This window comes from Mandrillus leucophaeus, unplaced genomic scaffold, assembly GCF_000951045.1.
Source record: "Mandrillus leucophaeus isolate KB7577 unplaced genomic scaffold, Mleu.le_1.0 Scaffold414, whole genome shotgun sequence".
Lineage (NCBI taxonomy): Eukaryota > Metazoa > Chordata > Mammalia > Primates > Cercopithecidae > Mandrillus > Mandrillus leucophaeus.
The window spans coordinates 673966-701202 of NW_012104410.1; the positions used below are offsets into that span (position 1 = coordinate 673966).

General features: G+C 52.1%; 2 protein-coding genes and 1 long non-coding RNA gene across 4 annotated transcripts; 2 read left to right on the top strand and 1 right to left on the bottom strand.

Moving 5' to 3' along the window:
* The first annotated feature begins 9228 nt into the window (after positions 1–9228).
* On the top strand, positions 9229–12535 carry HOXC11 (homeobox C11). Of its 2 annotated transcripts, none has more exons than XM_011992589.1 (2): positions 9229–10024; positions 11282–12535. In XM_011992589.1, exons 1-2 carry the CDS (start codon positions 9343–9345, stop codon positions 11512–11514), a joined length of 915 nt encoding a protein of 304 aa, XP_011847979.1. In that variant the 5' UTR covers positions 9229–9342; the 3' UTR covers positions 11515–12535. The 2 variants fall into 2 exon arrangements, with proteins under 2 accessions (XP_011847979.1, XP_011847978.1); XM_011992588.1 differs by having other exon boundaries at positions 9235–10028.
* A 7501-nt stretch (positions 12536–20036) lies between these two features.
* On the bottom strand, positions 20037–21609 carry LOC105548534. Its single transcript, XR_001007401.1, has 3 exons — positions 21566–21609; positions 21053–21172; positions 20037–20239 (listed from the first exon to the last, which is right to left on the bottom strand). It is a non-coding gene; the product is annotated as an uncharacterized LOC105548534 (long non-coding RNA).
* On the top strand, positions 21199–26358 carry HOXC10 (homeobox C10). The gene is made up of 2 exons (XM_011992590.1): positions 21199–22100; positions 25253–26358. The coding sequence occupies exons 1-2, from the start codon at positions 21350–21352 to the stop codon at positions 25528–25530; spliced, it is 1029 nt and encodes a 342-aa protein (XP_011847980.1). The 5' UTR covers positions 21199–21349; the 3' UTR covers positions 25531–26358.
* The last annotated feature ends 879 nt before the right edge of the window (positions 26359–27237 follow it).

Genomic DNA, 27237 nt, shown 5'->3' on the forward strand with positions numbered 1-27237 from the left:
TTTCCCTTTTCCTCATGGAACGCCAAATCAGATTTAAAAAAAATAAAAATACATAAACCTCTGTCTGTGAGTGCCTGTCTTGCCCTCTGCCACGTTTGTTCCGGGAACTGCCGCCTTGCTCCCTTGCCTGTATTTCTCTGCGTGGTTCGCTTTCACCTTGGTCTGGTGCTCTCTTCCCTCCTCTGGCTCTCTCTCTAGCTTCGTGGTTGCTTTTTCTACCAGGTCGGTGCTGGCTCAGGCCCCAGTGAACTTGTTTAAAAAAAAAAAAATACCCCGTGGTTATCTCTTGCCAGAGTGAACACCCCCAGATAAGCGAGACCCAATGAAAATAAAATTTAAAAAAAAAAAAAAAAAAAAAAAAACACCTTGGGTGTAATTGCTGGTTTGGGTTGCAGCACTTAATTCTGTTTATTCTCACCAATGTGCATACTTAACGGAGAGATATTGATATTAAAGGGCAGGGGGGAATTAATTTTACTTTTATAGTCATCCATTAAGAGCAGAAGATGATCTGAGTCTCCTTTAAAGGGACTCAAAAAGGGGGGAAGGGAAAGAGAAAGAAAGGGAGGGGGAAGGGAGAAATATGACTGAAGGCGAACAAAGATCTTTGCCTGAAGAAACAATGTAACACTAGACAGAACTATAAAGTCTGGGAATGTAAGAACGCAGGACTCTCTCAGCTTCCCCCATTTGAATTCTGTCCCCTGCACTTCCTGCTGAAATTCTGACCCTGACTACGCAGTGGTATTCCAGGAAGAATTCATGCAATTATTCGGATAATTGTAGGGGGTGAGAGAGAAAGCATTTCTCTTTTATTGTCTGACCCTCTCTGATGTCTGTGCAGAGGAGGAGGGGCCAGGGGTGTAGAGGAAGAGGAGATGGTAGGGTCTCCCGATATCACCCTAAGCCCCACAAAATGGCTACTCCTAAATCAAGGAGACCCTAGGCAGGAGCTTATAGATTTTGGAACATACTCAAGAACGCACAAGAGATCGAGTTTGAATGCCCCTGATCTGGTTTCATTTTCCAGGATATTTGCTTGGCTTTACTTTGTCAGCATAGACATGCCTCCTGTAGTATTGTAATCATTACAAGTAAGGGGATAATAGATAATTATAGGGGTGTCAATAATATTATTTTATAGCCACACAAGTTATGATTAGAGTTAATGTCGGAGTCTCTGCTGGACCCTGGGAGGCAGCAAGAGACAAGATGGAGAGGCCCTTATAGTCTTTCCCTATCTTATTTTTACATATGCGTTAATCTCTATAAATCCCTAGTTCTCTACATCTCCTCCTCAGATGTCTTAAGGGAAAACTCTAAGATTTTAGGGGCTGAAAGCCAGAGAAGGGTGAATCACAATTGGGTACTTGAAGTCTGCTCCCTTCCCCATAGTTTCAGGAGCTGTGGGATCTGCTTTCCCCATGCCCCCACAGCCTGAGGCTTTGCTCTCAGTCCCAGGCCACTAGGATCACAGAGACTTTGCAGGTGGGGCCAATGTGAGGAAGACAGAGTCTTATCCAAACCAATTTCATTATCATCCCCAAGTGGGCACTGGTCCCAAAGTGAAGCCTCTTTTGACCGTAAATTGGCCTTCCCCCTTACCCCCAGGAACACCTGGGTGGGGCAAAAGTCAGGCTGGGGCTGTGAAGGTCAGTTCAGAGTAGGGATGCAGGAAGGACTGAAAATATTTTTGTTGTTGTTGTTTCCGGGATTTGAGACCAGAAGGGACCAGAAGGCTGGGAGAGAGAGAAAGAGATCAAGGAAGTGCCTGAGAACAAGGCAAGAGAGAACTCAGGGAAGCTGTGAAACCAGCCGGCAAGGGTAAAAGAAATGAGTGAAAGAAAGGGGGCAGGAAGAACAGGAGGAGAAAAAGAAGAAAGGAAGGAAACGAAAAGGAAAAGACAGAAAAAAGACGAAGAAAAAGACAGAAGGAGGGAAATGAAAATAAGAAAGACGAGAGAAAAAGATTGAAAGATAAAAAGAGGCGGGAGGGAGGCAGAAGCAAGGGTCGGCGATTGCTTTCCCTCGCCCGGCCGCCTGCAGCAGTCTGGGTGGGCGGGGGCGCCATGACAAAGTGAAGGTCAAGTTAGCATCGTACCTTATAAGGAAGGCGCCGGTCCTCCATTTCAGCCTTTTCTCTGCCAGGACGCGGCCGTGGCATTTCTGGTCTTGTAAACATCGGACTCTTTGGGGCCTTAAAAAAAATAAAGACGCCCCTCCTTTCTTTTTTGGGGGTGAGCCGGCCGGGGAAAGCGGCGGACAGGGAAATCAACTAATGAAGACTTTGGGAAACTTTTCTCTCTTTTTCTCTCTCTGGCTCCGCTCCTCGCCAGCTGGGAACCCTTCCCTCCCTCCTTCCTCCTCCTCCCCTCCCCCGCCTCTCTTTTTCTCTGTATCTCCCGGTCTTCTGTATCTCTCGCCGCTGTCTGTAACTCTGGGCTCCCTCTCTCCACTCCCCACTCCCCTACTGCAGGCTTCTAAATCCATTCCATTCCACTGCGAAGCGGAGCAGGACCTAAGAATTGGAGAGAAAATTAAACGTCATAAAGAAAAGTTCATTTACATCTTAAATGTCTGAATGTTACGGTTTCCTTCAGAAAACAAGGCGGTACACTCGGTAAGGAGGAGAAGTGAGGCAGCAGGGGTGGGGAGGGCTGGTGCCGTAGGAGACTTTGTTTTATTTATTCCTCAGATCCAGAGGCGGAAAGAAAGGGAGAGAAGCAGGAAAATGCGACAGAAGCGTTTTACCCGGGCAGCTAGCAAAGAAAGAGGCTGTAGTCGGTGGGACTGGAAGCAAAGCGCGTAAGGACCCGGTGCGGGGGCAGCGATCCCCGAGCGCTGAGCGGGCTGCGCGGAGGCCTGGGGTGAGGAGAAACAAATGTATTGGATATTTGTTGGTCTAGGGGAGGGGTGACGCAAGAATGGAGGGAGACAGGGAGACCGGGAGCGTAAGGCGGCGCCGCAGCCGGCCGGCGAGACCGAAAGAGCCCCGGATCTGCCGGGGCAGCCTTTGGCGGTGGGCAGTGGGCTTAGCTCGAAGGCTCAGGGAGGAAGGATCCTGAACTGAGATTCTTGATCCTTTTCCTCCAGGGTAGCGCTGGGGATGAACAGAGAGAAAGAAGGAAAGAATATTAATTGGTGTGGGGATATCTGCGGAGGACTTACCTTTTTCCTGGACCTCACAGCTCGTTTTCGCCTCCTCTGGGCTCATTTTAAGGTCTGATCATTGCTTTTTAAATTGAAATTCTAATGGCAAGGGAAGGGAAAGATGCACAGAAAACAATGATGGGGAATTCTGGGTCAATCTGATGCTCCAAAAGCCTCTAATTGTTGTCACCTCCACCCTCCTTAACTGGAAAAATGGCCTCTGGGATCTGCCCCCACCCCTCACTTTACCTTTCTGATTGAGAGCACCTCCCGGATATTAGGAACCTGAGGATCTAAGTCCCGGGTGGGAGACGCCAAGAGCAGGGGTATTGGTTGGTGGAGCTCCAAGGCCTCAGTGCCTGGTGCTCTCTTACCCTGTGTTCTCATCATAAAAAACAAAGGGGGAGGATTTGATTATTTCTGGTGATGTTAAATGATCCTGGCTTTCAAAGCAACTCTGACCCCAAGATCTAAGGTGATAAGTGTCTCTGCCATAGAAGTTTAATCTGGGCAAAGTGTCACTTATGTTACAAAATGCCTGGGCTCAAGGGGCTGGAGGGGTAGCCAGGAAGACCCAGGGAGGGAACAGCAGGCTCTCTTTGGCAGTATCTAGAGTTCCGTGGATAGTATTTTAAACAGTTGAAATGGACTGGGGAAGCCCTTTCTTATGTCCCCTCGGTCTGGGAAGGGGAGCCCCAGTTAGTGAGGTGGTTTATGAGCTGGACGCTTCCCCCTAGTGTGGGAAAGATAGAGATAGCCAGACTTCACCCTGCAAAAATGTGCTTCATGTCTGTGACATAAAATTGGCAGGCACTTTGGAGATTTAGGGACTTGCAGAGAGTGGGGCCGTGTCAGACAACCTGGTGAAGGCAGAGGCTGAGGTGTGATTCAGGGTGGGTGGGGGAATCTGAGGGAGTAAGCCTGGGAAGGTATCACCCAAAACCATTTCCTCAGAGAAGCCAAATACACACAATGCAGTCTAATATTGAAAAACACCAGATGATCTGCTTGGAAGGGACATAAACAGGCCAAGCAGATGCAAGTTAATAAAACCCGAAAAAGCCCAGGCAGGAACACTTAAAATGCCCCAGAAACAAAGCATACCATGACAAATTCTCACCCAACACACAAGTACACGCACCGGAATGTTCCCAGACACAGAGAAAAAGAGACTTCCCTACCTTGGGCCTCCACTCGTGAACACTCAGGCGTACCTGCTCAGCTTCAAGAGCATACACAAATGTGTACACTCTCATAAACTGACCCAAAGAAACCCCTGGGGCCTGGGGGCAGACACCGGCTGCACAAACACCCCACAGAGCCAGCCCCATGTCTCCTGAGCCTCGCTAATGCACGATCCATACCCGGAGATAAAAGTCTAGACAATAGACGGCTGTTTATGACAACGAGGCTCTCCAAGTTTGGGGCCAGGCGATAAATCTCTGGCGAATCTTCCTGTAACTCAACTTCTGACTGTAGTGAGGAGAAAGCCACTGAGCCCGCAGAGAGGAAAGCAACAAAATGGGGGAGACTTGTAAATCCTGAGCAGAAGGCACCTTCCCTGCTGGGGCAAGAAGGCATAGGCCACCACACTCACCCCACACAGCAGTCCTCACTGTGGAAGCTTTCGGATCAAGCTTCAGAGCACAGGCGAGTCAGAGTTCCCCACTGCCTGCCTAGGCTTCCAGGTTCCGGAAATCAGGGCCGAATGTGCAGGCAGAAGGCAGGGCCTGGAGGCTGGAACAGATCCCAAACAAACGATTCTTGCTGGGGGCAAAAGATCTTTTTTTGTTTTTGTTTTTGGTGACTGGAATCTTTTTGCTTTGTGTCACCTGAATTTTTTCACCCCATGCCTTCCCACCTCTCTCTTTTTTTCCTTTTCCTTTTTGGATTGATTAGCTGTTTGTTTCCTTTTGCATTTTCGACCCAGGCATCTGATCGCTAATAAAGAGTCACTGAAGTTGATCTCATAAAAATGCCGCGAGCTCACTTTGATCAGGAGGACTAGGTCCGAGCCTTAAAGTAGGAGCTAAAGCCAGAGAATCAGGGCCCCAGTCAACCTGCCTCAGCTCTGCGGTGAGGCAGGAGATCTGGGTGGCCCAACAGGGCAATCCCGCCCAGAAAAGGTATTTTCTGTGCCACTACAACTGGCTTAGGAAACTAAAGCCCAATAGCAGCGGCTCCATTTCCAGACTGCTTTTAAGACATTTCCTTCATTTTGGAACATTTGGTGAGGGGGCCAGTGAAACCGGCTCGTAAAATAGGGCTTTTTATGGGAAGAAATAGGGTCGGGTTGCTACCCTCCTGGGACAATCTCTCCACAGAGGAAGCTGGGTGGGGCCTGTGGGGGCAAAGGAGTTGTCCTTCTCCCTCCCCACTACCCCCTCCATAGGTCCCAGGAACCTCTGAGCAGCATCCACCAGCTTAGGTGGCCTGACTTGGGGACTCAGGCTTGGGGCAATGGCCAAGTCTGAGAAGAGGTAGAAGCCAGGAACTAGCAGTCCCAGGATCTTGCTCCCTGGCTGGGGCTGGGGTGTCCTGGGTGCAAGATAAACCACTGACCTGAAAATCCCAAAGCATACTAAAGGGATTATTGCAGGCAGTGATATTACTGTAAGGGAGAGAAATATAGGCAAGAAGGTGAAAGCCAATTTCTAATGAAGGCTCCTTGCTGGCCCAGCCTGTGAACAAATGAGGTTGTCCATGCGTGGGACTCTCTCCGCTTATCTTTTTATTGACTCCACACAGGCTGAATTTATAATCCAAGCCCATTGGAGCACATGTGGCCCCATTTCTCCTTTCAGCATTTTCCTCCCCAGTTCATGGTCTGTGGGATGGGCTCCTTTCCCTACCACGATCTGCTCTCTAGAACCCAGAGCAGTGGGAGGAGGTAGACAAGCTAACAGGAGGCCCTAACTCTGTGTGCGGGAGTTTGCTCTGGGAGCTGCCCAGGGCAGAATTTAGGAGACACTGTCCCCTTCTGAAGCTGCCCCTGTTGTCCGTGTGTGGGAGGGAAGGGTGCTGGAGTCTGCCTTAGCTTTGGTCAGGCTACCGGGATAGCTGCCCAGACCGCAGCCGCCTGCTAGCGGCCAGGCTGGCTGGTGGCGCTAACTGAGGACACCAAGAGCCAGTGGGGAGGGCCGGATGGCCCTGCTGCAGAGAATTTCAGGTGAAGGCCAGGACTCAAAGAAGATGGAGAGGCCACAGGCGTCCACCAGATAAGGTACAAATAAGCCACCTGGAGCGGGCTTGACAAGGAAGGGGTTGGGGGCCGGGGATGGGTCCTGTGTGGGGAGGCATTGATGCTCTGGCCAGAATCCACAGGCTGAGAGGGTGCAGCCTGGGACAAGCATCTCAGCTGAAGCTTCCAGGTAGCCTGGACCCAGGGCTGGGCAGGGAGGCTACTCCAGACCATGGGCATTTTTGCCAGTAAATGCCTGGCTGACCTCAGTGGCCAGGGCCTTCTTTCCTTGACCCTAGCAGCAACTGACAGTTGCTGGGGTTTTTTTGATTTGTTGAAAAACTAAGCCATACCAACACTAGAGAACATTTAAACTTCATGCCTTACTTTTAAGAGGAGGAATATTACTTTCCAGAAGTCTCTGTTGGGAAACCCCAGCGTTTCCTAGACATCAACTCTTTGATATTCTTTCTTGCCTTTCTTTTTTGTTTCAAGGAAATAGGGCCGCCAGCAGCACCTTGTTGCCGCCTGGCTCACTTTTATGGTGGCCCGGGAATAAACTTTGGTGGTCAAATTCAAGTGCTCAGGCCAGCAGCTGTCTCCTCACAGGAAGCAGCCCCTACCCCCACCTCAGCCCTGGCTGTGCTGAATCTGCCTTGGGGGACTGGGCCCCACATCACCCTGGAGGGCCAGGAGGGGGAAGGAAGCAGAGCCTTGGGTGGAAGTGGAGAAAGTGGGAGCTGCGACTTGAGCCCTCATCCACACTTCTGCAAGGATAGGGGTACCTCTCGCTTCCCTCTTGCTGGTTCCTATCACTGTTTGGGGAGCGTATTGCCTTCAATAAACTTGAGTTTAGTGAGGTCAGTGTGAACCCCATTAAAAGCCACAGTCCATAGTTCCCCACTATTATAATTAAAAATGCTGGCCCCAGCTCACCCTATAAAAAGGGCTAGAGGAAAAAGGAAACACAACAGAGAAGCCTCACACTTCAGCAAAGCCCCAATCTAGTTATTCTTTGCTTCGGTTTAAGATCTGACCAGAACTAAAGAAGCAGCGCCCAGCATTGAGTGGGTAGGGAGGCACCTGAGACCTATCCCTGAGTATTCCAGAACCGCCCTGAGATTGGGACCCATGATGGAGGCAGACTCCACCCAGGTGTCACTCTAAATGCTGAGCAAGTTTGAGGAGGCAGGAGCGCTGAGGAGGAATGGATTTTAGGGTTTACATATGGAGACAAGCTACAATTTTTTGTGTCCTCCCTATCTGGTTTGGGAGCTGCAGCACTTCATCATGTTTCATCAAGACAAATCCAATCTAATTTCTTTAAGTGGAAACTAATTTTAACTAAGGGTTATGGGTGTAAAGAGAGTTTGGGCTATTTTTTGTTTTCCCTGAGTGTGCATTGGGCTGAGCCCTTGGGGGCTTCAGTTCTTCCCCTCCTTCCCAAACAAATCGTGCCCTGGCAGCTCCTCTTTGGACCCAAGGTTGCTTTCAGCTCATGCCGGTTGCTTTTGGCCCCTTGGACCCAGTCCAGAACCTCTCAATAAAGTGATTTTCAGATGCCCAGATGTGTCCTGTGGTGCTCAAAGGGATGGAAGGCAAGGGGTTGGGGATGCAGAATCACTGAGCCTACTGCTTGGGCTACAGCTACCCAGGAGGCTGACAGACTTGGAGGAGGGCAGGGCAGGACTGAGAAATAGGAAGGAGGCACTAAGATCTGGTCACAGCCCCAGGGACAGAGGCTGGGGGCTTTGACTAGGGAGTGGCCCCTGGGTCTCCCCTGATGCTACAGCATCCACCGCTCCTTTCTGCTGTCTGGCTAGTCTCTTCTGGAGACCCATACCTGGCCCCACTCCCACCTTACAGTCCCCAAAATCATCCAAGGATAAGAACCCCAAACCTAGTCCCCCCACTATATTCTATCTGGACCCCTACACTAGGCTTCTTTTCAGCCCACTAGCTGAGGCTGAGCCACTAAGCCAAAGGGCCCTGACATAGAAGATACATGGCTCTCATTCCAATCCTTTTCTTTGGGGTTTGGGATTTGAAAATCCACAGTGGATGTAGCTTTCTTCACATTGATTGACAATAAAGGCAGGCATGAAATATTCACCCAGGGCCACTCTCTCATACTAAATATTTAACACAACATTAGAGAAGGTTTTTCCCAGACTTCGCCAGGCACCGGCTGGGCGGCTGGCGCACTGCTCACCACTCGTTTATGACTAATCTGACTCCCTAGCCAGCGGCAGCACAGCAAGCCAGACAAAGTTGGGACACTGGCTTGCAGCTGGGCTGCCTCACCTTTGGGAAACTTCAGATACTCTTCCGGGAGTCTCTCTAAGGACTCCGGAAAGGTAGTCTTGACACCCAGCTCTGGCCAGGAAAACAGTGGACTTCTTCAAACTCTTGTGAGCAGGCGGTGACTCTGCGGGTTGGAAGGGTAAGAGTCCCTGAGATTTAAGGGAAAGGATTCACTTCTCTGGGGAAATCAGGCAGTGGGGAAAGAAGTCCTCACTCCCACCCTTCTGGTGCTGATCACAGAGAGGAGGCAAGACCTCCATACGTGAGAGACCTCCTCCTTCCCCCAATCCTGGGGGAGAAAAAGAGCAGCAGCTAGAAAAAAATACAATTACCCCCTCCCAGCCACCACCCTCGCCCGTCCCACCGCCCACCCCACCCCAACCCTCTCTCTCCTCCTTTGCTCGTGCTGTGATATGGAGAGAAGGGGAGTGACGAGAGAAAAACGAATACAAATCTGCAATTGATTTTCATAATGTTTCTGCGGTGTTTGCAAACCAATCGCCTGAACGTCCCCGATCTTACCTAAGAGAGAACCCCTCCTACGTCTGCGAAGTGCTCCGAACTGATATATGACAATATCTACTTTGGATCACGTGCTCAGGGAGAGAGACTAAGACGGATAACGCGTCATCTCGCCTTCCCAAATTTTCCCCCCTCGCTAGACCAGGTCCAAAATCTCCATCCGGAGCCGGCAGGAAAGGAGAACGATGTTTAACTCGGTCAACCTGGGCAACTTCTGCTCGCCGTCGCGCAAGGAGAGGGGCGCAGATTTCGGCGAGCGAGGGAGCTGCGCCTCCAACCTCTATCTGCCCAGTTGCACTTACTACATGCCCGAGTTCTCCACGGTCTCCTCCTTCCTGCCCCAGGCCCCCTCTCGTCAGATCTCCTATCCCTACTCGGCCCAAGTGCCCCCGGTCCGGGAGGTCTCCTACGGCCTGGAGCCAACCGGCAAGTGGCACCATCGGAACAGCTACTCCTCCTGCTATGCTGCTGCCGACGAGCTTATGCACCGGGAGTGCCTGCCTCCTTCCACCGTCACCGAGATCCTCATGAAAAACGAAGGCTCCTACGGCGGCCACCACCACCCCAGCGCCCCGCACGCAGCCCCCGCCGGCTTCTACTCCTCAGTCAACAAGAACAGCGTCCTGCCTCAAGCCTTCGACCGTTTCTTCGACAACGCCTACTGCGGTGGCGGCGACGCTCCCGCCGAGCCCCCCTGCTCCGGCAAGGGCGAGGCCAAGGGGGAACCCGAGGCGCCCCCGGCCTCGGGACTGGGGTCCCGGGCTGAGGCGGGTACCGAGGCAGAGGCTGAGGAGGAGAACACAAATCCCAGCTCGTCCGGTTCAGCCCACTCCGCGGCCAAGGAGCCGGCCAAAGGAGCCGCCCCCAGTAGGTAGCAGCGGCCGGGGAACGGGCGGGCAGCGAGGGAGGGAGCGAGAGAGGGAGGGCGGGAGAAGGGGGGAGGCAAGGGGAGCGGGGACGGCCTCGTGTTTTGGGTCAGTCCGATTTTATGTGGAGTTTTATAAGCATTCAAAGGATTTTATTATAACCTACAAAGCCCTCTCTCCCAACGACTCGACTTTTTACGATGGAGAAGGGGTGGGGAGGGAGGGAAAAGGGCTCTTTGGAAAAGCCGGGTGAACCCCCCTCCCCCGTTATCTCCCTCGGTCTGTGAAATTTTTAAAAGCGCCACCATTGCGGGCGATATTAACTTTGATCGTGAACTTAGAAGAGCATTTAAGGAAGGATGGGGAGCCAGGCTGCCGAGGAGTGGGAAGGAGGGGAGGGGTGGAGGGGGAGAAAGGGGAGGGCGAGGGAAAGACAGGGAGAGATCCAGAGAGGGGGAGAGGTGGGGGAGAGGAGCAATGGAGCAGAACCTGAGACCGGAGAGGCAAGCCAGGGCCGCTATGATCCTTTTTAAAACTAGTTTTGAAAATGTTCAAACTATGTGTTCGCGGGTCCTCCAGCAGAAACCCAAGCAACTCTGGGGTCAGCGGCGACAGGGGAATGGGGCGAGGCGGCGCAGGACTCCACTGCGCTCCAGGCGGGGGTCTGGGCGTTTCTCCTGGGTCCGCGGCCTCGGAGCTGGCCTAGAACTGCGGTGTGGAAGGCGCGGCCCCGCGGGCGTCCCGGGGAGCCAGGGCCCCGGAAGCGGCTCTCTGGTGTCCCGGTGCCTGCTGGCCGGCTTCCTCCCCGCCTCCCCACTGCTGTCGCCAGATCTCACTGCTTCGCGCCTGTTCTCAGCTTTCCCCCCAGATTTCTAGGGGGGGGGGGCTGGGCTTTCCGAACCACTGGGAGGGCGGCGCAGGAAGGGCCCGAGGGCCGAGGGGGAGCAGACAGGGGGCCCGAGGGCACGCACGTGTCCCCGGAGGGCTTTCCTTGTGTCCCAAACCCTGTCAGCCGTGGCTCTCGCCTGAGGACTGGGGACGAGATCGCGCAGTGGCCCGGGGTCGGGACCCGCTAGACCTGGCAGGGGGTCGAGGCTTGCCCGGGCGCTGCAGCTGCAAGACAGCCAGCCGCCTGGCGGGAGGGCTGCCTGCGGTGGGCTAGGAGAAGGGCCGCTGAGCGCTCAGCGGGCTGGGGTCGCCAGGTCTCACGTGTCTCTCTCCCCCCTCTCCTCGCACTTGCCCCCTCCCCTCCCTCCAGACGCCCCCCGCACCCGCAAGAAGCGCTGCCCTTATTCGAAATTCCAGATCCGGGAACTGGAGCGAGAGTTTTTCTTCAACGTATATATCAACAAAGAGAAGCGGCTGCAGCTGTCCCGGATGCTGAACCTGACGGACCGACAAGTGAAAATTTGGTTTCAGAACAGAAGGATGAAAGAAAAAAAACTGAGCAGAGACCGGCTGCAGTATTTCTCGGGAAACCCGCTGCTGTAACCTGCAGACCGGGCCCTTTTGGGGGCGGGGGGAGGGGAAATTTATTTTATTTTATTTTTATTTTTTATTTTCTAACTCGTCTTCTTTCCGCGGGTGGAAAACTGGACTGTGGCCAGGGGTGGCCCCCACCGCTGTGGCCGGCACTCCGTTCCCGAACCTCCTGGACCCTCGATCTGACTCTTGCTGTGGGACGGGGACCGGGCCTGAAAAGGGGGTGAAGGGAAGTGTCTGATGCACGGCGAGTGAACACCGTTGGCGCCGAGGCCAAGACTTTTATTTAAAAGAAAACACACCTCGGCGACAATGTCTTGCTGCTGCTCGGATTGGGTGGGGGAGGGGCGACAGTAGTGAGCGCCTGAGCCGAACAATCCACGAACTAAAAGCCTTCCCTTGCCCAAGTGAAAAGATCCGCTAAGACAGCATGTCTGCCACCGGAAACTTCTTGGGCTCCCCCTCTACCCCGCCCCACCTAGCCCCACTACTTTAGGGGGCAGCTAAATGTGATCCTGCTTTGCTGTGAAATTTCTGTACCGTCGACCTGGTGTTAGGTGTGCAAAGTCCGTGTCCTACCTCCGTCTTCGCCAAGGCCCTGCCCGAGCCTAGTTGTTCTCCCCGTGAATGTGTAGAACCTTCCTTTGAAATTTCTTAATCGGTGCATTGAGGTTTCTAAACCTTTTTCCAAGCAGTGCCCCCACTTCATGGATTTATCTATAGTCTATGCAGTCGTTACCTCTTTTTTTTTTTTTTTTTTTTTAAAGATAAAAGAACATTGGGGTGGTGGAGGCAGTAGGGAGATGGGATTGGGTGCCTCCCGCTTGCTGGGGCCTGGATTTTTGTAAATAAATTTCTTTCCACCTGGAGGGGAAGGGGGGAACGCCCCCAGTGAGATTCAAATCACCCATCTCTCCTCCTATGCGTGAGTGCGTGTGTACATGGGCACTCCCTACCCTGCTCCCTTCCCAGAGGGATTGCTGTGAAAATTTTTTTGGTGGCAAATAAAGATAAATTTCATTCTGTTCAATATTATGATTTTATTTGACCCTTTTATTAATCCCTCTCCTCTTAAAATCCTCCATGCTCCCATGGTGGCGGCGGAGGAGGAGGAGGCAGGAGGGCAAAGCCCAGCCGGTGAGGACAGGCAAGCAGAGGTGAGATAGGCCGGTGCTGGCCGGCCTAGAGCTGCTCTCCGCTGGCAGGGCCAAGAGTATGGCCGTAGTTTCCTCACATTCTCAAGCTGAGGACATTCCATAGCTACTCTGAAGCTCTCCTTTCTCACGTGCAGCTCGAGCTGTGTCCAAACGCCCAGCAACGGCTTTCTGTTTAAGTACACGTTTGTTGTGGAGTTAATTGTAACCATCATCGAATTTAAATTTATAGGAATTTTTTTGGCTCCACCGCCCTTCTGCCAGATGTCTCCGTCTGTCGCAGTTAAATGTGTAGTGTGAAGGGTAGAGCTTTCTCTCTCTCTCTCTCTCTCTCTCTCTCTCTCTATGAGAAGTCTGTATTGGAATTTTTACACACTGTTTTTAAGGAAGGAGGGGACAGAGGGAGAAACCAGCCCCCTCCCTCTCCTCTCCACAGCTCCTGGGGGTGGGAAGGTGGGGACTGGCTGCTTTCCCTCTGGCACAAATGGCCAGGCTCTTCCAGACACAACAAGACGCCTGTACTGGGGCCATCCTGAGGTTTACACATTGGGTGTCCCACAGTAGAAAGCCCCAGAGATTTGTTTTGTAGGGGTTGGCACTGGGGATGGAGATGACCTGTGGGGACAGTCACTATACCCATCTGTATTTGCTGCAGGTTTCTTCTGTATAAAGATAATCATGGCCCTTGCAGTGCTTTCAGTGAGGGCACTCTGTTGGTCTCTGTTTCAAATTCATTAGTTGGGAGCAGAGATTCGGGACCACTTATCTCATCTTTCCCCTCTCTTTCTGTCTTTGTATAATTCAAAGAAAATGTTTTTGTCAATACAATTCTGTTGGGTGAAAGGAAAAAGCATCATGACTATCAAATCTAGGGTCTGTCATTTTTGATGGTAAGAATCCCTGCAGTTTAGGTATCTAAATTTCAAATTTGTAAACGTGGGTCGGGTTGTGAGACAGGATTTGCAAACTAGGGTGTATATGCAGCCCACAATTCCCTCATGTGCCCACACACAAACGTTTTATTTAACTCGGTGTGCCTATGGGTGCACATAAGAAGGAATATTATTTGTATGCTTTTGTCTGTTGTATGGAGTAAACCTGACCACATGCACATCTAGAGCTTGTGTCTCTGTGGTGTGTAACCACTGGCAGTGTTTGTTGAGTGTGGGCAGGAATGCAACTGAGGGGCCTCTGTACGTTTGTGTGTGTGTGTGTGTGTGACACTTCTCCAGGTATGATGTTTATCCACTAGCCACATTAGGAAATATTAGCTTGCTGGTCATGTTTCCTGTAAAATTAGGCTAGAGGAAACTCTATAAGATGAACCTATTTATAAAACAAAATATTAGCCTCCAAATGCCTGATTTTTGAGAAAAATATTTAAAACCCACAGGTACCACTTTCTCTGCAATGTGCAGCCCAGAAATGTCCTCCACTCCAAAAGAGAGTTCTGCTGGATGAGAGGAGAAGGTCACCATGAAAGAAAAACAAAGGCTTCTGTGACCCAAGCCAGGAATCTGCCAGTCCTTGGTGACCCTCTAAAAAGGAGGAAAAAGGGTTTTTTGGCCCCCAAACAAACCCACCTTCGGTCTCCCAAGGTGTCCAACCCCCCTTGCAGGTCAGGGGCACTCTGGGCTCAACCTCTTGGGGTAATCCTCTCCAGCCGCAGCACTGCCCAGGAACAAAAGATCCTCGTCTAGACGCTGCCATAAAGCACCCCCACCCCATGTCTCTAAACCCAGTTTCATTTCGACCTTAACGACTCAGTCTGGCCTGTATTAGAAACTGCTTCCGCCCTAAATAGTAAACAAACCTGTAGTGGAGGGTCTTGGTTCTCCCAACACACCCCAGACCCCCACCTCCTCAGCCCCTTGCCCCACATTTTTCCTCTTTTCTCCAGCCTTTCTCAGCTCCCAGCTCCCCAGCCCCTTTCCTCCCCACCGCCCCCCACCCCACAGTAAATAAACCTGAGGCCGAGTTCAAAGTTTCCCGGAGCTAAGGAGGAATGCTGGTTGTAAAAATCCAAGTTTATAGCGCACGTGGGAGTTTACAAGGGTATTAAGTGGTATGGGCTGAGAGAGCATTCTGGGCCCCTCCCCCTCCAACCATGGGCTTTGGGGGTGCAGGAGGAATCAAGGGCACTCGAAATGAGAAATGGGTTTGGGAGTAGCCTTGAGTTTGGGGTTTCTTTGTCACTTAGACTCTTAGGTGGCTGAGGTTTGGCGATGCAAGGGTCCCTTGTAAGAAGACTCAAAACCCCTGCCAAGCACCTCTGAGAGAAAGCCCCCTGGCTCTAGGTGTCCCAGATGGAAAGATTGGGGGGCTCTGTTTTGGGGGAGCAAAAGGTGTCTGAAAGGTGAACAAGGTTGGGGATATCTAGAGCCAGTTCTCAACCAGAATGGGAGAAGCTATCTTGGGCTAATTTCTCCAGTGGGCTGAGAGCAGAGAGGGCTCTTCTCTTAAGGGCAAAGAAGAACTTTGAACTTCAAGGGAGTCAAGGGCACCACCCCTTCGCTTTCCCCGCCTCTCTCAGGAATCCGTAGGGCAATTGTTTCGGGGCCAGTATTCCCTGAAGAGGGGAGCCACTGGGGTTTCTGGTGCCCCAGGGTTGGATAATGCTGTTTGCTAACCCCTCCCTACTCAGAGCCCGCCAGAACCAGTGCACGCGACTGCACTCTTTATTATTCATATAAACCTTTGGAAAAGGCAACGCCCGGGAAGTTTTTATAACTTTGTTTGGCATAAAAATTTTACAAGATTCCCCATCCCTTAAAAAAAAAAAAAAAAGTAAGTTTTCATCTTGCCATAGGATGAAATCACAGGTCTTTGAGAGGCAGAGGTGAGAGGGGCTCTGTGGGGTGGCAGTTCAGGGAAGGGAGTGTATGGAGCTGCCTTTTTCTAAGGCAAAAAGGCTTGAAGGTTTGAGTCAGTCCTTCCTGAGGCCCATCTTGGACTCAGCTTTGGAGCATCTTTGGACAGAGTCCTGTCCACTCTGCTCTTGCACACTTACAAACTCTAAAAGTTTGGACAATATCAGCATGACAAGACCTTCCCCCATCACACCCTCTTGTTCTCCTGTAGGCACTACTCTCTCTCTCTCTCTACACACACACACACATACACACACACACACACACAGACACACACCTCTCTGCACAGCCCCCCTCCAATCCACTGCACAAAGCAAAGACCCATAACCTTGACTCAGACTGCTGGTTTGGGAGGGTCTCTGCACACACAGCCCTGCATCCTGGCCTGCCGCCTGTGAAGTCAACAATGGGTTTGAAGAAAGAATCCAAAACACCAAGAAACTCCTGCCCAGAGGTTGCAGTGGTTGCAGGACCAGAGGAGACAGAGGGCCAGCAGGGCTGCAGTCCAGGAGCAGAGAACAAAGGCGGCCATGTGGGAGATGGCCTTGCCCACGGATGACCCCTGGACCTTCCCCTCATCCTGGGACTGACAGAATCCCATTTGCTCATTTCCCCTAACTCCAGCCTTGGGAGCACCAACTGGGCTCAACTTTGTGCCATTTTAATGCTTCAGCTCCGGAGGTCAGGACAAAGATGGGACAACTTCTCCAAAGGCAGGCCTGGTAGACAAGCCTCCTTTGGGGTGATGGAAGTGAAAATACATGACCTCTGAATCCTGGCACTTGAAGAAGCCATCAGCATTAGTGTGGATGTGCCCCAGAATCCGATTTTTCCTCCCTCTAATGGCGACTGCTGAGGCCTGGCTGCTGGCGGCTGGCAGCCCTACACTTCGCCTTGTGAGGAGGAGCTGAGCTAAGGCCGTGGGCGGAAGAAGGTCAACTCCAAGCCTTAGCAGCGGGGCTAGGGAGGTATGCGACTGAGCCTGGTGCTGTCCCCCTCACTAAGCCCAGCACACCAGAGAAAAATAAGAAAGGCTAGGAAAGAAAGTCAGGGGGAAGGAAATAATTGGAGAGAGAAAAGAGCAAAGAATGAATTGTATAATAAAGAAAGAAGGAAATGAGGAAATGGGAGAAATAAGGAAGACAATTAGAAAGGATTGGAAAAAGAAGAAAAGGATATATTACAGGCAGAAAGGAGGAAAAAGGAAACCAGAAAGAAGCAAATAAAGAGAAAAGCGAAGGATGAAACAAGAAGGAAAGAAAGAAGAGAAGAAAAGAAAAAAAGAAAAATAGAAAAGAAAGGAAAGGAAGGCAAACAGAGATCTTTGAAAAGGAATTTAACCGGTAAGAAAGGATCGGTGTTTTTCTCCGGAGCAAACCAGCCTAACCACAGCCCCGACTCTAGCTGGAAACCTGACTTACTGGGGGCAACTTAGAAGCAAACCACTTAAGTGGGGAGCAGGGCCTGCCTAAGACATCCTCCGCACAAAGCTTCTCTCTGAGGTGTCTTCGGTCTGGTTTCAATTCAGGGGACAAAATTAAATAACTGGCCAGCTTCGGCAGGGCCAGGAAGCAGTCAGACTGGTACGGGTTATCAAAATTTGGGATTCAGAGATCTCAGACAGCACTTTGGGTAAAAGTGAATATTTGTGGCTGTGTACACATATTTCAGTGCAAGTTAGACACGTGTATAGATGCTGAACTCCATAGCATCTGTGTGCAAGTGTGTACAATGTCAAGATGTGACAGATTCTGCTGGCCGAGCTATCCCGAGGGCTGTGAGGTCCAGAGTAGACCAGAGGCCCCGCTAAGCGTCCTCAGCCTCCTACCTTCCTCTAGTACCTGTTTGAAAATCTTTTTCTTTTCTGGGTCTCTGGGCATTCCGAATTTTGCCTGGAATTTCCCTGCTTCCAATTCAGCTGGGGCAGAGCCTGGTGTTAGTGAAGAAGAAAAGCAAATCTTTTCTTTAAGTTTTGGGAAGAGAAGGATTTATCTCGGCCTCCAAAGCAAGAGGAAAAAACCTGCAATCTCTGGTGTGATTCTGTTTTCTCTTTGCTTAGAAAGATTTCAATACACATATTTTATTTTTATTTTATTATTTAACCCAAAAGGGAAAGACAGTCTTCCTTTTTCACTTCATCTTCAGAATTTCCCAGTTGACTTTCTTAACCTCTTGGGGAAACTCCGATAATTTTTGCTGGAGAAACCAGGGTGCTTCTGGGGTGTGTTGAGGGCTACAGCCAGGAAAGCAACCAAGGTTCCTTTTTTGTTCATTGAGCATATTTTCCTTCTTCTGCTTTCACGTGGGGACCCCTAGCGCCCCAGCCCTTGGGCTGCCCTGTGGAACCCGCTGGATCCTCCCAGAGTATTCACAGAGCTCCTGAACCCTCCTCCTCTGCACTGCTCACAGCCCCACAGGCAGAAGGAGGCCCAGCCCCGTCCTTGCTGCCTTTCCAGGATCTGGGTACCCGGGAAGGGAGAAAGGGGTCAGGGCACTGGCCCTGGGTGGGATTTGTCAGGTCGTATGCACAGCCTGGCCCCACTGTGGGCTGCAGCCCCTGGATTTTCATGTTCCCAAGTTGAGGTAAGAAGGGGGAGCGCCAGACTTAGGCATAGGCATAGGTCTCTCGGCACCCTCGGAAAGTTGGGGAAATTGATTAAAAAGAGTCCATATGTGGATGATTCTAGCAACACAGGCCTTCCCTGGATCCTAATCCAGTTGCCAAGGGCACAGGCTGAAGGGTCTTGGTCCTGTGGGGCAGGGCGGTAGGTGCCTGGCAGTGGCGGCAGGCGGGGTGGCTGTGGCGGCCCGCATGCCTTTGAACGCCAGGCCTGGACAATAGGACGGAAACAGCCTTTGCTCGTGGCCTCAGGAAAAGATCGAGCCCAAGGGGGCAGGGCTGGGACCCAGGCCCCCACAAATGCTCCCTTCGCCAGTCTCAAGCACTCACTTTTTCCTTCCTTTTACCTCCACTGAAGCAGAATCCCAAAGTCTGTGAAAACCCAACAAGTTATTCAGGTCTGCGTCGTCCGAGCGGGCTCAGTTTAACAGCTCCGGGTTTTCGTTTATCTTGCGTAATTAGAGGCAAACATTTGTCCCACCGGGGGTCCCACTTAGGCTGATGAATTTGATTTCTTTTTTCATTAATGGGCCGTGTTTATCATACTTCTAATTATTTCAACTTTAAACACTATTCGTTCTTGTGAGGAGGCGGGAGTCGAGGCGGGAGGCTCCTCCCCGGAGTATTATTTTCATTAATGACGGCGAGCGACTCTGTCCTCTCCCTTGGCTAAGGTGAGAGGTGGGCTTGGAAGGAGGTTGGGTGGTGGGGCCCCTGAAGCCGATGACTCTGCTCCCTGTCTGCTGGTTCCCCAGGCTAGGCCTTGCGGCTTGTCTGAAGTTTATCTCCTTCACCCTTTGCTGCCGACTGCTTCACCCCCTCCCAAGCTGTGCTCAAATCCTTTGCGGTTCTTCCCTGGAAAACTTTCTCTGATCCCAGCCTGGCCTGGCCTGGGCAGACGCTCGGGTAGCGCTGTCCTGGCCCCCAGCTACTAACACCTAGAGGAAAAAACAGAAAAGGCTGAGGTGGCCAAGGGGCACTTGGCCGTGGGGAAAAGGACGCACCAGACTCCAAAATGGGGGGTAAGGGTAGGGAACTGGAACGCTAAATTCCTGGGAAAAGCACACCAGGCAGGAAAATAAAGGAGACGTGAAAGAGTGGGGAGGGAACCCCCAAAGCCATATAATTCTCAATTGCTTTGGTATTTAATTTCATCGTCCCATAAATGAGGAAATATCAGTTCCCATACTAAATTTTTATCCCTGACTGATAAATATGACGGGAAATTTTCGTTGGGTCCTCGTAAAAGGGAACGGTTTCGATCAAACTGGTGGGGAAAGACTAATGCAGATAATACAAACAGAGTGGCCATAAAGTCTCGCCCGTTTCCCGCGGGATGGGCGGTGGGACAAATGGCTCCCTGGATTGACTGCTGCCCGGACTGTCCCAAGTCTGGGGCCTAAACAGCCTAACCTTGCCCTGGATAACCCCCATGCTGAGGCCACGGTGACCCTGCAAATGAAAACACAAAACCATTTCAAATCTCCCCTGGCCGGTCATGCAAGCAAATCATACACTACATATTTCCTTCCAGTTTTCCGGAGGTTCAGGAACCCCTGCGTCTTCTCTCTCCACCCCTGGATGGGGAAATTCGGAGGATTTCTTTCTGTGGTCTTCTAGCCGCAGCGGGCTTGGGCCTCCCTAGAAGCGGTCTAGCCTCCTCACTCCTCCACGCCAGGGCGCTGGACTCCAGTCCTTTCCCCGCCAACCTCCAGCCCTTCGGAAAGTCTGAACCCCAGGCTCTGTCCAGGGAAAAATGTGGGGCGACCGGAAAGACAACTTGTTCTCCAGATTCCGTTTCCTGAGGAAGGGGTGGAGAGTTTAGTTCGCTTTGGAAGAAGGCGATGGAAAAACGGAAATAACTATTTGAAAAATACGGTTCCCCTTATTTCTTCCTTTTATTTAAAAACAACCACAAAAATAGACTGGTCTGTCTTCTTTCAAACATGCTCCCAGCCCATGCGCTCTGTAAAGGACGCCTCTCTGGGTCGGGTTTTGTTGTGTCTTGTGTGCTGGTTCCCGTGTCATACGTGACTTCTCCAAACTGACCGAGGCTCCGCAGGTTCCCTCTTTCTTTCCCGGAATATTCCCTGTTTTAGTGGGGGCAAGGTCAAGCGGAAAGCGAGGGCCGCCAGGGCCTGAAGTAAAGTAGCAGAACCGGCTCCAAGGCCAAAGCCTTGTGGGCCCCTGAGATGGTGACCCAGGAGCCGCCCACCCTGCCAGGCCCAGGCCGCAGCTCTCGGGTCGGGGATCGGGTGCCTCTGGTCTCTGGCTTCCTCTTTCTCCTACGCCGCGTCCATTCGGAACCTCCTTTTCCGAGAAGCCATGAAGTGACCATGACCCCCTCCCTGGCCCACCCTAGAGGCTGGAGATTCCCCGTCAACCCCCACAGGGAACTTGCAACTCCACCAACCTCCAGCGCCGCGGCCCCCAAGCTTCCAGCCCCGAGGGCCAAGTCCGGAGAAAAGAGGAGGCAGGAGAGCAGAAACTTTAGTCCTGTTTGGGATTCCTTAACTTTTTTTCCCCTTTCTCTGCTCATCAGATCCCCCCACTCCCCCCACAAAAAAAACCTCACCCCACTCCCATCCCCAAGGGAAGAAGCGGGAGCCGGGGCCGGGGAGGTGAAAAGGGGAGATGAAGAGTGGGGAGAAGTACCTGATTCGTGTCTCGACCTTTTAATTTGAATTTGACTGTTTTGAGCCCCGGGTAGCCTCGCTCTCTCCCTCTCTCCCGCATTTTCCCCCTCTCCGCCCCCTTCTCCCCAGGAGTTACAGGCTGGTTACTGGATAAACAAACCCCACTCTTTCCAGAACCCTCACCCCCATCCCCCTCCACCCCCCTACCGCCCCTGCAGCCCGGGGGGCGCTTCCTTTGTTCGCCGGGAAGGGCTCCGGTGCCCCTACCCCGAGGCAGCTGCTAGGTGGCGCTGTTACTCCACTCTGCGCGCTCCGCCTGCCGACAACTTGACCCTGCTGACGTCACGGCCGTCTGAATCATCAAGGCCATTTTCAAATCCCATTGGTCTAGCCGTCACATGGTGAGAACCGAATGCGCGGATAATTATGGAGCTGATATTTCCCCCCCCTCCCCTTCTTTTTCCTCCCTCCCCTCCAACCGCGCCCCCCCTCCCGGATGGGGGAAAAAAAAGATGTCAGCTCCTCCGCTGTAGTATTGCTCCTTAAAAACCCCTCTCTCTGAAAATGACATGCCCTCGCAATGTAACTCCGAACTCGTACGCGGAGCCCTTGGCTGCGCCCGGCGGAGGAGAGCGCTATAGCCGGAGCGCAGGCATGTATATGCAGTCTGGGAGTGACTTCAACTGCGGGGTGATGAGGGGCTGCGGGCTTGCGCCCTCGCTCTCCAAGAGGGACGAGGGCGGCAGTCCCAGCCTCACCCTCAACACCTATCCGTCCTACCTCTCGCAGCTGGACTCCTGGGGCGACCCCAAAGCCGCCTATCGCCTGGAACAACCTGTTGGCAGGCCGCTGTCCTCCTGCTCCTACCCACCTAGTGTCAAGGAGGAGAATGTCTGCTGCATGTACAGTGCAGAGAAGCGGGCGAAAAGTGGCCCCGAGGCAGCTCTCTACTCCCACCCCCTGCCGGAGTCCTGCCTTGGGGAGCACGAAGTACCCGTGCCCAGCTACTACCGCGCCAGCCCGAGCTACTCCGCGCTGGACAAGACGCCCCACTGTTCCGGGGCCAACGACTTCGAAGCCCCTTTCGAGCAGCGGGCCAGTCTCAACCCGCGCGCCGAACATCTGGAATCGCCTCAGCTGGGCGGCAAAGTGAGTTTCCCTGAGACCCCCAAGTCCGACAACCAGACCCCTAGCCCCAATGAGATCAAGACGGAGCAGAGCCTGGCGGGCCCTAAAGGCAGCCCCTCGGAAAGCGAAAAGGAGAGGGCTAAAACTGCCGACTCCAGCCCAGACACCTCGGATAACGAAGCGAAAGGTAAGGCCGCCTGGGCCGCGGGCGCTACTGGGACGTTCCGGCACTTCGTCTTCGCGGCCGGGGGAGGCGGGCAGGGGAGAGGGTTGGGCCCAGGAGGCCCCAGACCATTTCGGGAATGCGACCCTGGCTTGCGGCTAGTGTCTGCTGAGCTCCAGGCTGATGGCGCGTCACTTAGCTGGGGAAGGTAAGCGGCGACGTGGAGGTGTCTGCCCGGCCCCGGCCATGGGTGCTAAGGCGGGGGCGGTGCGCACCGCGGGCAGCCTGCAGGCGCAGTGTGCTGCCCCGGACGGGTGGCTGCTCCCAGGCGCGTGCTGGCTGTGGTATGCTTTCTCAGTGCTGGTGTCCTGGGGAGCTGATGTCCCCCAGCTCAGGTCAGGGGCTTGCAAAAAGCCTAAAATGGCGATCTTGGGCCAGGGACTAGGGAAGCTGGGGAGATAGGGGGGTTCTCTTTACTGCGTTTTCCCAGTTGAAAATTGTTTCCTGCGAAACGCGATTTGTTGTTTGTGGGTCTGATCTGTGCGTGCGGCTTGGGCTCCTGCGGCTTTTGGCTCGGCCGGGGGCCTTGGGCAGCGAGGCTGGGGCCGGAAGAGGTGGAGGTGAAGGGCTGCCGGCCACGGCCCTCCCTCCTCCAGATGCCTGGCTTGGATGGCGTTGGAACAGGGCATTTGGAATGTTGTAAGTTTTCTGTTTCCTCTTTTAATTTTTTCTTTTCCATTTTTTCTAGTTAAATTATCTTTTTTCATTGGTTTCCAAAAGCAGCTTAGAAATGAGTGGTTGGGAAATTTCTGTGTGCGTGGCAAGAGGTTTTCTCCTGAAAGGGAATGTGGCTTTGGTTGGATTTCACTGTAATTTGGGTTAAGAGAAAGCCCAGCCAGAGTTCAAGCTCAGAGTTCAAGATTCATTTCTGCTGTAGGAGCTGGAGGCCTTGAGGATCTTTCTCTGATACTCGGGGAAAGAATGTGGAGGAAACGGGAGCAGGGGAGGGAAGCTGAGGGGAACGACTTTTCCTGAAAAGTTGTAGCAAAGAGCCTCAGAAAAAGGCCCAACCAACGGGGAAGAATAAACCTGCTTCCCACAACACCGGCTAATGGTGACAGAATATAAGGGGCTCATTGGGTATAGAGGCAGATGAAATATTGAGAGTGGAGCAGGCTAGGGGCGGCCTGGATCTCCTGGTGCTTTGTATATGGACGCGACGCACACTCATGCCTACGGGCGACCTGTGCCACACTCACACACATCCGTATTGCATGCTTCTTGCACACTCACACATGCCACTCACACATGCACGGGCACTCTTTTGGCGGGCAAGGGCAGAGCCTCATCCTCTTGGGTCTGCAAAGGTGGCCTTGGCAAATCATCCCCATAGAGACACTGACTGGAAGATGAGCACTGGTGTGTTCATGAGGTGGAGAGTGAGGCGCCTACAGCCTGGAAGCCTTTACTGTGGCACGTGTGCAGTGTGAAGGTTTAATCTTATACCCTCTCTACTGACCCTGAGCTTGGTTAGGGAGAGATTTGAGGCAGGAAAAGCTGCATTCTAGCCCCACCAAAAGCAAAGTCAAGGTTAACAAGTTCACCTCTTAACTCGACCTGCACCCATTCCCATAGGCTCTCCTTTTTCTCTAGCTGTCCCCACAGCAACCTAATCCCTCCCACCCCAAGGAATCCCTCTTACCCTGTACCCTGTCTGTGTCCTTCTTTCCCCTCCTCCTATTTTGATGTCTCCACCAGTCCAGAGGCAAGAGAGCTTTTGGCTAAACTTCCCCATTTATAATTTATCTTGTCCCCCCGCCCCACCAAACCTAACAACCTCAGTAAGAAAATAAACAGGACATGGTTACATGTGGAGAGCCTGTAAACAATCTGGCAAGAGGCTGCAGGTGCAGAGACAGGAGAGAAAATTCGAAACATTCAGATTTTTTAGACTGCAGCCTCAAGTTTGCCTTTTTTGTGTGTTTTCTGGTTCCTCTTAGGCCCCCGCCCCACCCCACCCCCATCAAGATAAGATCCAGGAATCTGGCAGTCTGATTTGGAATAGGGAGGAGAGAGAGCTCAGAGCCATCAGCAGAGTCCTTTGCTGGGTGTCCTCTCAGGTCTTTGGACTCTGTGTTTTGCCCTTAAAAAGATGGCCAGGTTCCCTTCTGCTGCTTGAGAAGCAGAGCTGGTCCATTTCAGCAAAAATGTGTGTCAGGGAGAGAGGCTGTCAATAAGATCATGGGAAATGCACAGTATTCTATAGTATCTCCTTACATAAATAGACACATGTACATATCTGTGTGTGTGTACTTACATGTATAGGTGTGTGTATCTCTACAGGTATACATGTGTACTTGCAGGCATATACATCTACGTATGCACAGACTAGGCAGGGGGTTTCTAGGAGGCTGCATTTCCTCAGGATATGTCTCTCCCTTGAGCTCAGGTCCTTTGACCAGGAAAGTTGTTTGAGGACCCTTTAGGATACCCCAGCTCTGTTGTCCCTGACCTCTGCTGCTCTCACAAGCTCCCCCGCCTCAGCTACACATACCTGGGGAAAATGATTAAGAGAGGAAGAGATGGCAATGGGAGACCTAAGGGAGCAGAGTCACTTTGTGGCAGCTCAGGCTGGGGTAAGAGCTGGGAGTCCAGTGCAGGGACCACTGCAATGGCCTTTGGCCACAGATCCTAGAACAAAGTCCCTCCACCAAGTTGAAACAGGTCAAAGCTCTCTGGGAATTTCTCTGGGCTGTGGGTGGACTCTGCTCTGGTCTGGGGCCTGGAAAATGCTTTTCCTTCTGGTTGGATTTTTCCAGAGCTGGAATGGAACAGAGAGAAGGGGGTACCTAGCAAGATGTAGGGAATCTGCCAGGGTCAGCCAGCTGGGGGAAAGCGAGGGTACTCAGGATCTTTTAGATTAAGGTGGACTTGGGTAATTTAAATTTAATAAACGCCTGGAGGCAAGAACTTCCTCCCTTTATCTCCCTAAGTCTAAGCCCCAAAGAAATTGTAAGAACCCTGAACCTAAGAGGAGCCCACCGGCCAGGCCCCTAGGGCAAGAGCAGCTCCCCTATGCTCCCTCAGCCACCCCACAGCAGGCTGGCAAAGGCTGCAGCGCTGAGAGGGTTTTCGACTTCGAGGGATACTTATGCAAATAATGTTATTTTTAACAGAGGAGATAAAGGCAGAAAACACCACAGGAAATTGGCTGACAGCAAAGAGCGGAAGGAAGAAGAGGTGCCCCTATACTAAACACCAGACGCTGGAATTGGAGAAAGAATTTCTGTTCAATATGTATTTGACGCGAGAGCGCCGCCTGGAGATTAGCAAGACCATTAACCTTACAGACAGACAAGTCAAAATCTGGTTTCAAAATCGCAGAATGAAACTCAAGAAAATGAACCGAGAGAATCGGATCCGGGAACTGACCTCCAATTTTAATTTCACCTGAGCGCGAGGCCTCTCCTCCTCCCTTCCCCCGCCTTCCTTTCCCCGCCCCTCCTCCCTTTGTGCCTGGTGATATATTTTTTTTCCCTCCCTGAGTATAAATGCAACGCGCCTGCAAAAAAGGCAAAGACCTCAGACTCTCCTTCCAAGAGACCTATGGTTCGTGCTGCGAAGATGCTTCCACTTAAAGCATGAGAAATGGGGTGCCGGGGTGTGGGGTGTGGTGTGTGCCCTCATAGATGGGGGTGGGAGTGTGGCTGGTGTGTGTGTCAAACCCTCACTCACCCACGCACTCACACATAGCATTCTGTTCTCCATGCAAAGTTAAGATCGAATCCACCCGCTTGTAGGGGAAAAAGAGGAAAAAATTAACCAGAGAGGGTCTGTAATCTCGCAGAGCACAGGCAGAATCGTTCCTTCCTTGCTGCATTTCCTCCTTAGACTAATAGACGTTTTGGAAAGTTCGGCTAGTGTTCATGTGTTTGTTGTAGCACCCAGAGCCTCCACCAAACCCTCTCCGTGTCTTTACCTCCCAGTCGCTCTAAGAATCTGCTTGAAGTCTCGTATTTGTACTGCTTTCTGCTTTTCTCTCACCCCTCCCAGCACCCCCACATCCCCCATCTATTAACATCTCAGAAATTTCATCCAGAGGAACAAAAAAATTAAAAATAGAACATAGCAAAGCAAAAACAGAATGCCCCCCCCAATATTGCCCTGTTCCTGTCTGGGAGTTGTGTTATTTAAAGATGTTCTGTATGTTGTATCTTTTGCATGTAGCTTCCTTAATGGAGAAAAAAAATCCTAATAAATTTCCAGAATCATAATCCTCAAACGGATGGTTTTTTGGTTTTAGTGATTTTTAGCGACACCCCCTCCCCCGAAGAGGCTGAGTGTGTGGATGTGTGTGTTTTGTGTTTGACTCATCTCCTAGAGCCTTTCTAGAACGTCTCTTGGCGGGTTTAATGTAAGTGAGAGACCATAACGTTGATTTAAATATTATCCAGGTGACCACAATAAGTCAAGGTCATAAAACAGTAATGTCAGGACGGTCTTGGTGCGCGCGAGAGGTGGATTTTATGATCTGCAAATATAATGTGGTGCTGCAGTAAAAGATGCATTTAAAGGTGACTGGAGGAGGGAAAGAGGCAGAGAGCAAACTGCAATCTTGAGGAGCAGACGGATCTGATTGCCTGGGGTGCTGGGCTGGGCGCACCCCACTGCTGCTGGGGGTCACCCAAAGAGCCCCCCACCCATCCAAGGAAAGGAATAAACTTAACCGCTGGAGGGGCATGAGGAGCTCAGCCCCCCCAACCTCAACAGCAGCTAACAGAAACGCCAAGAACAGCAGGAGGAGGCAGCGACAAGGTAAGAGAAGCGGTTTCTTGTTCTTTTCTTGGCGGTGGAGTGGGGACGAGCGGTGTCCCCAGGTGCCCGGCATCCAGCGGACAGAGCCTGGAGGAAGGTGTTTAGGGCATCTGTGCTTGCCGAGAATCCAGGCTTTCCTTGTGGCCGCTGGCAGCGGAGGGCAGCGACTGGGAGCTCCCTCTCCTCCCCTCCCCGGCCCATTGCCGTGGGAGTTCCACGGTTAAAGGGATAAATTGATGGTTTTTGGCTTCTTTATGTTTTCGGGCACTCTGGGTCTCCTCGAGGTCGACACTCTGGTCTAGGTGTTGCTCAGTCTGGTCGTCTGTTGGTGGGGGAGGGGGAGTAC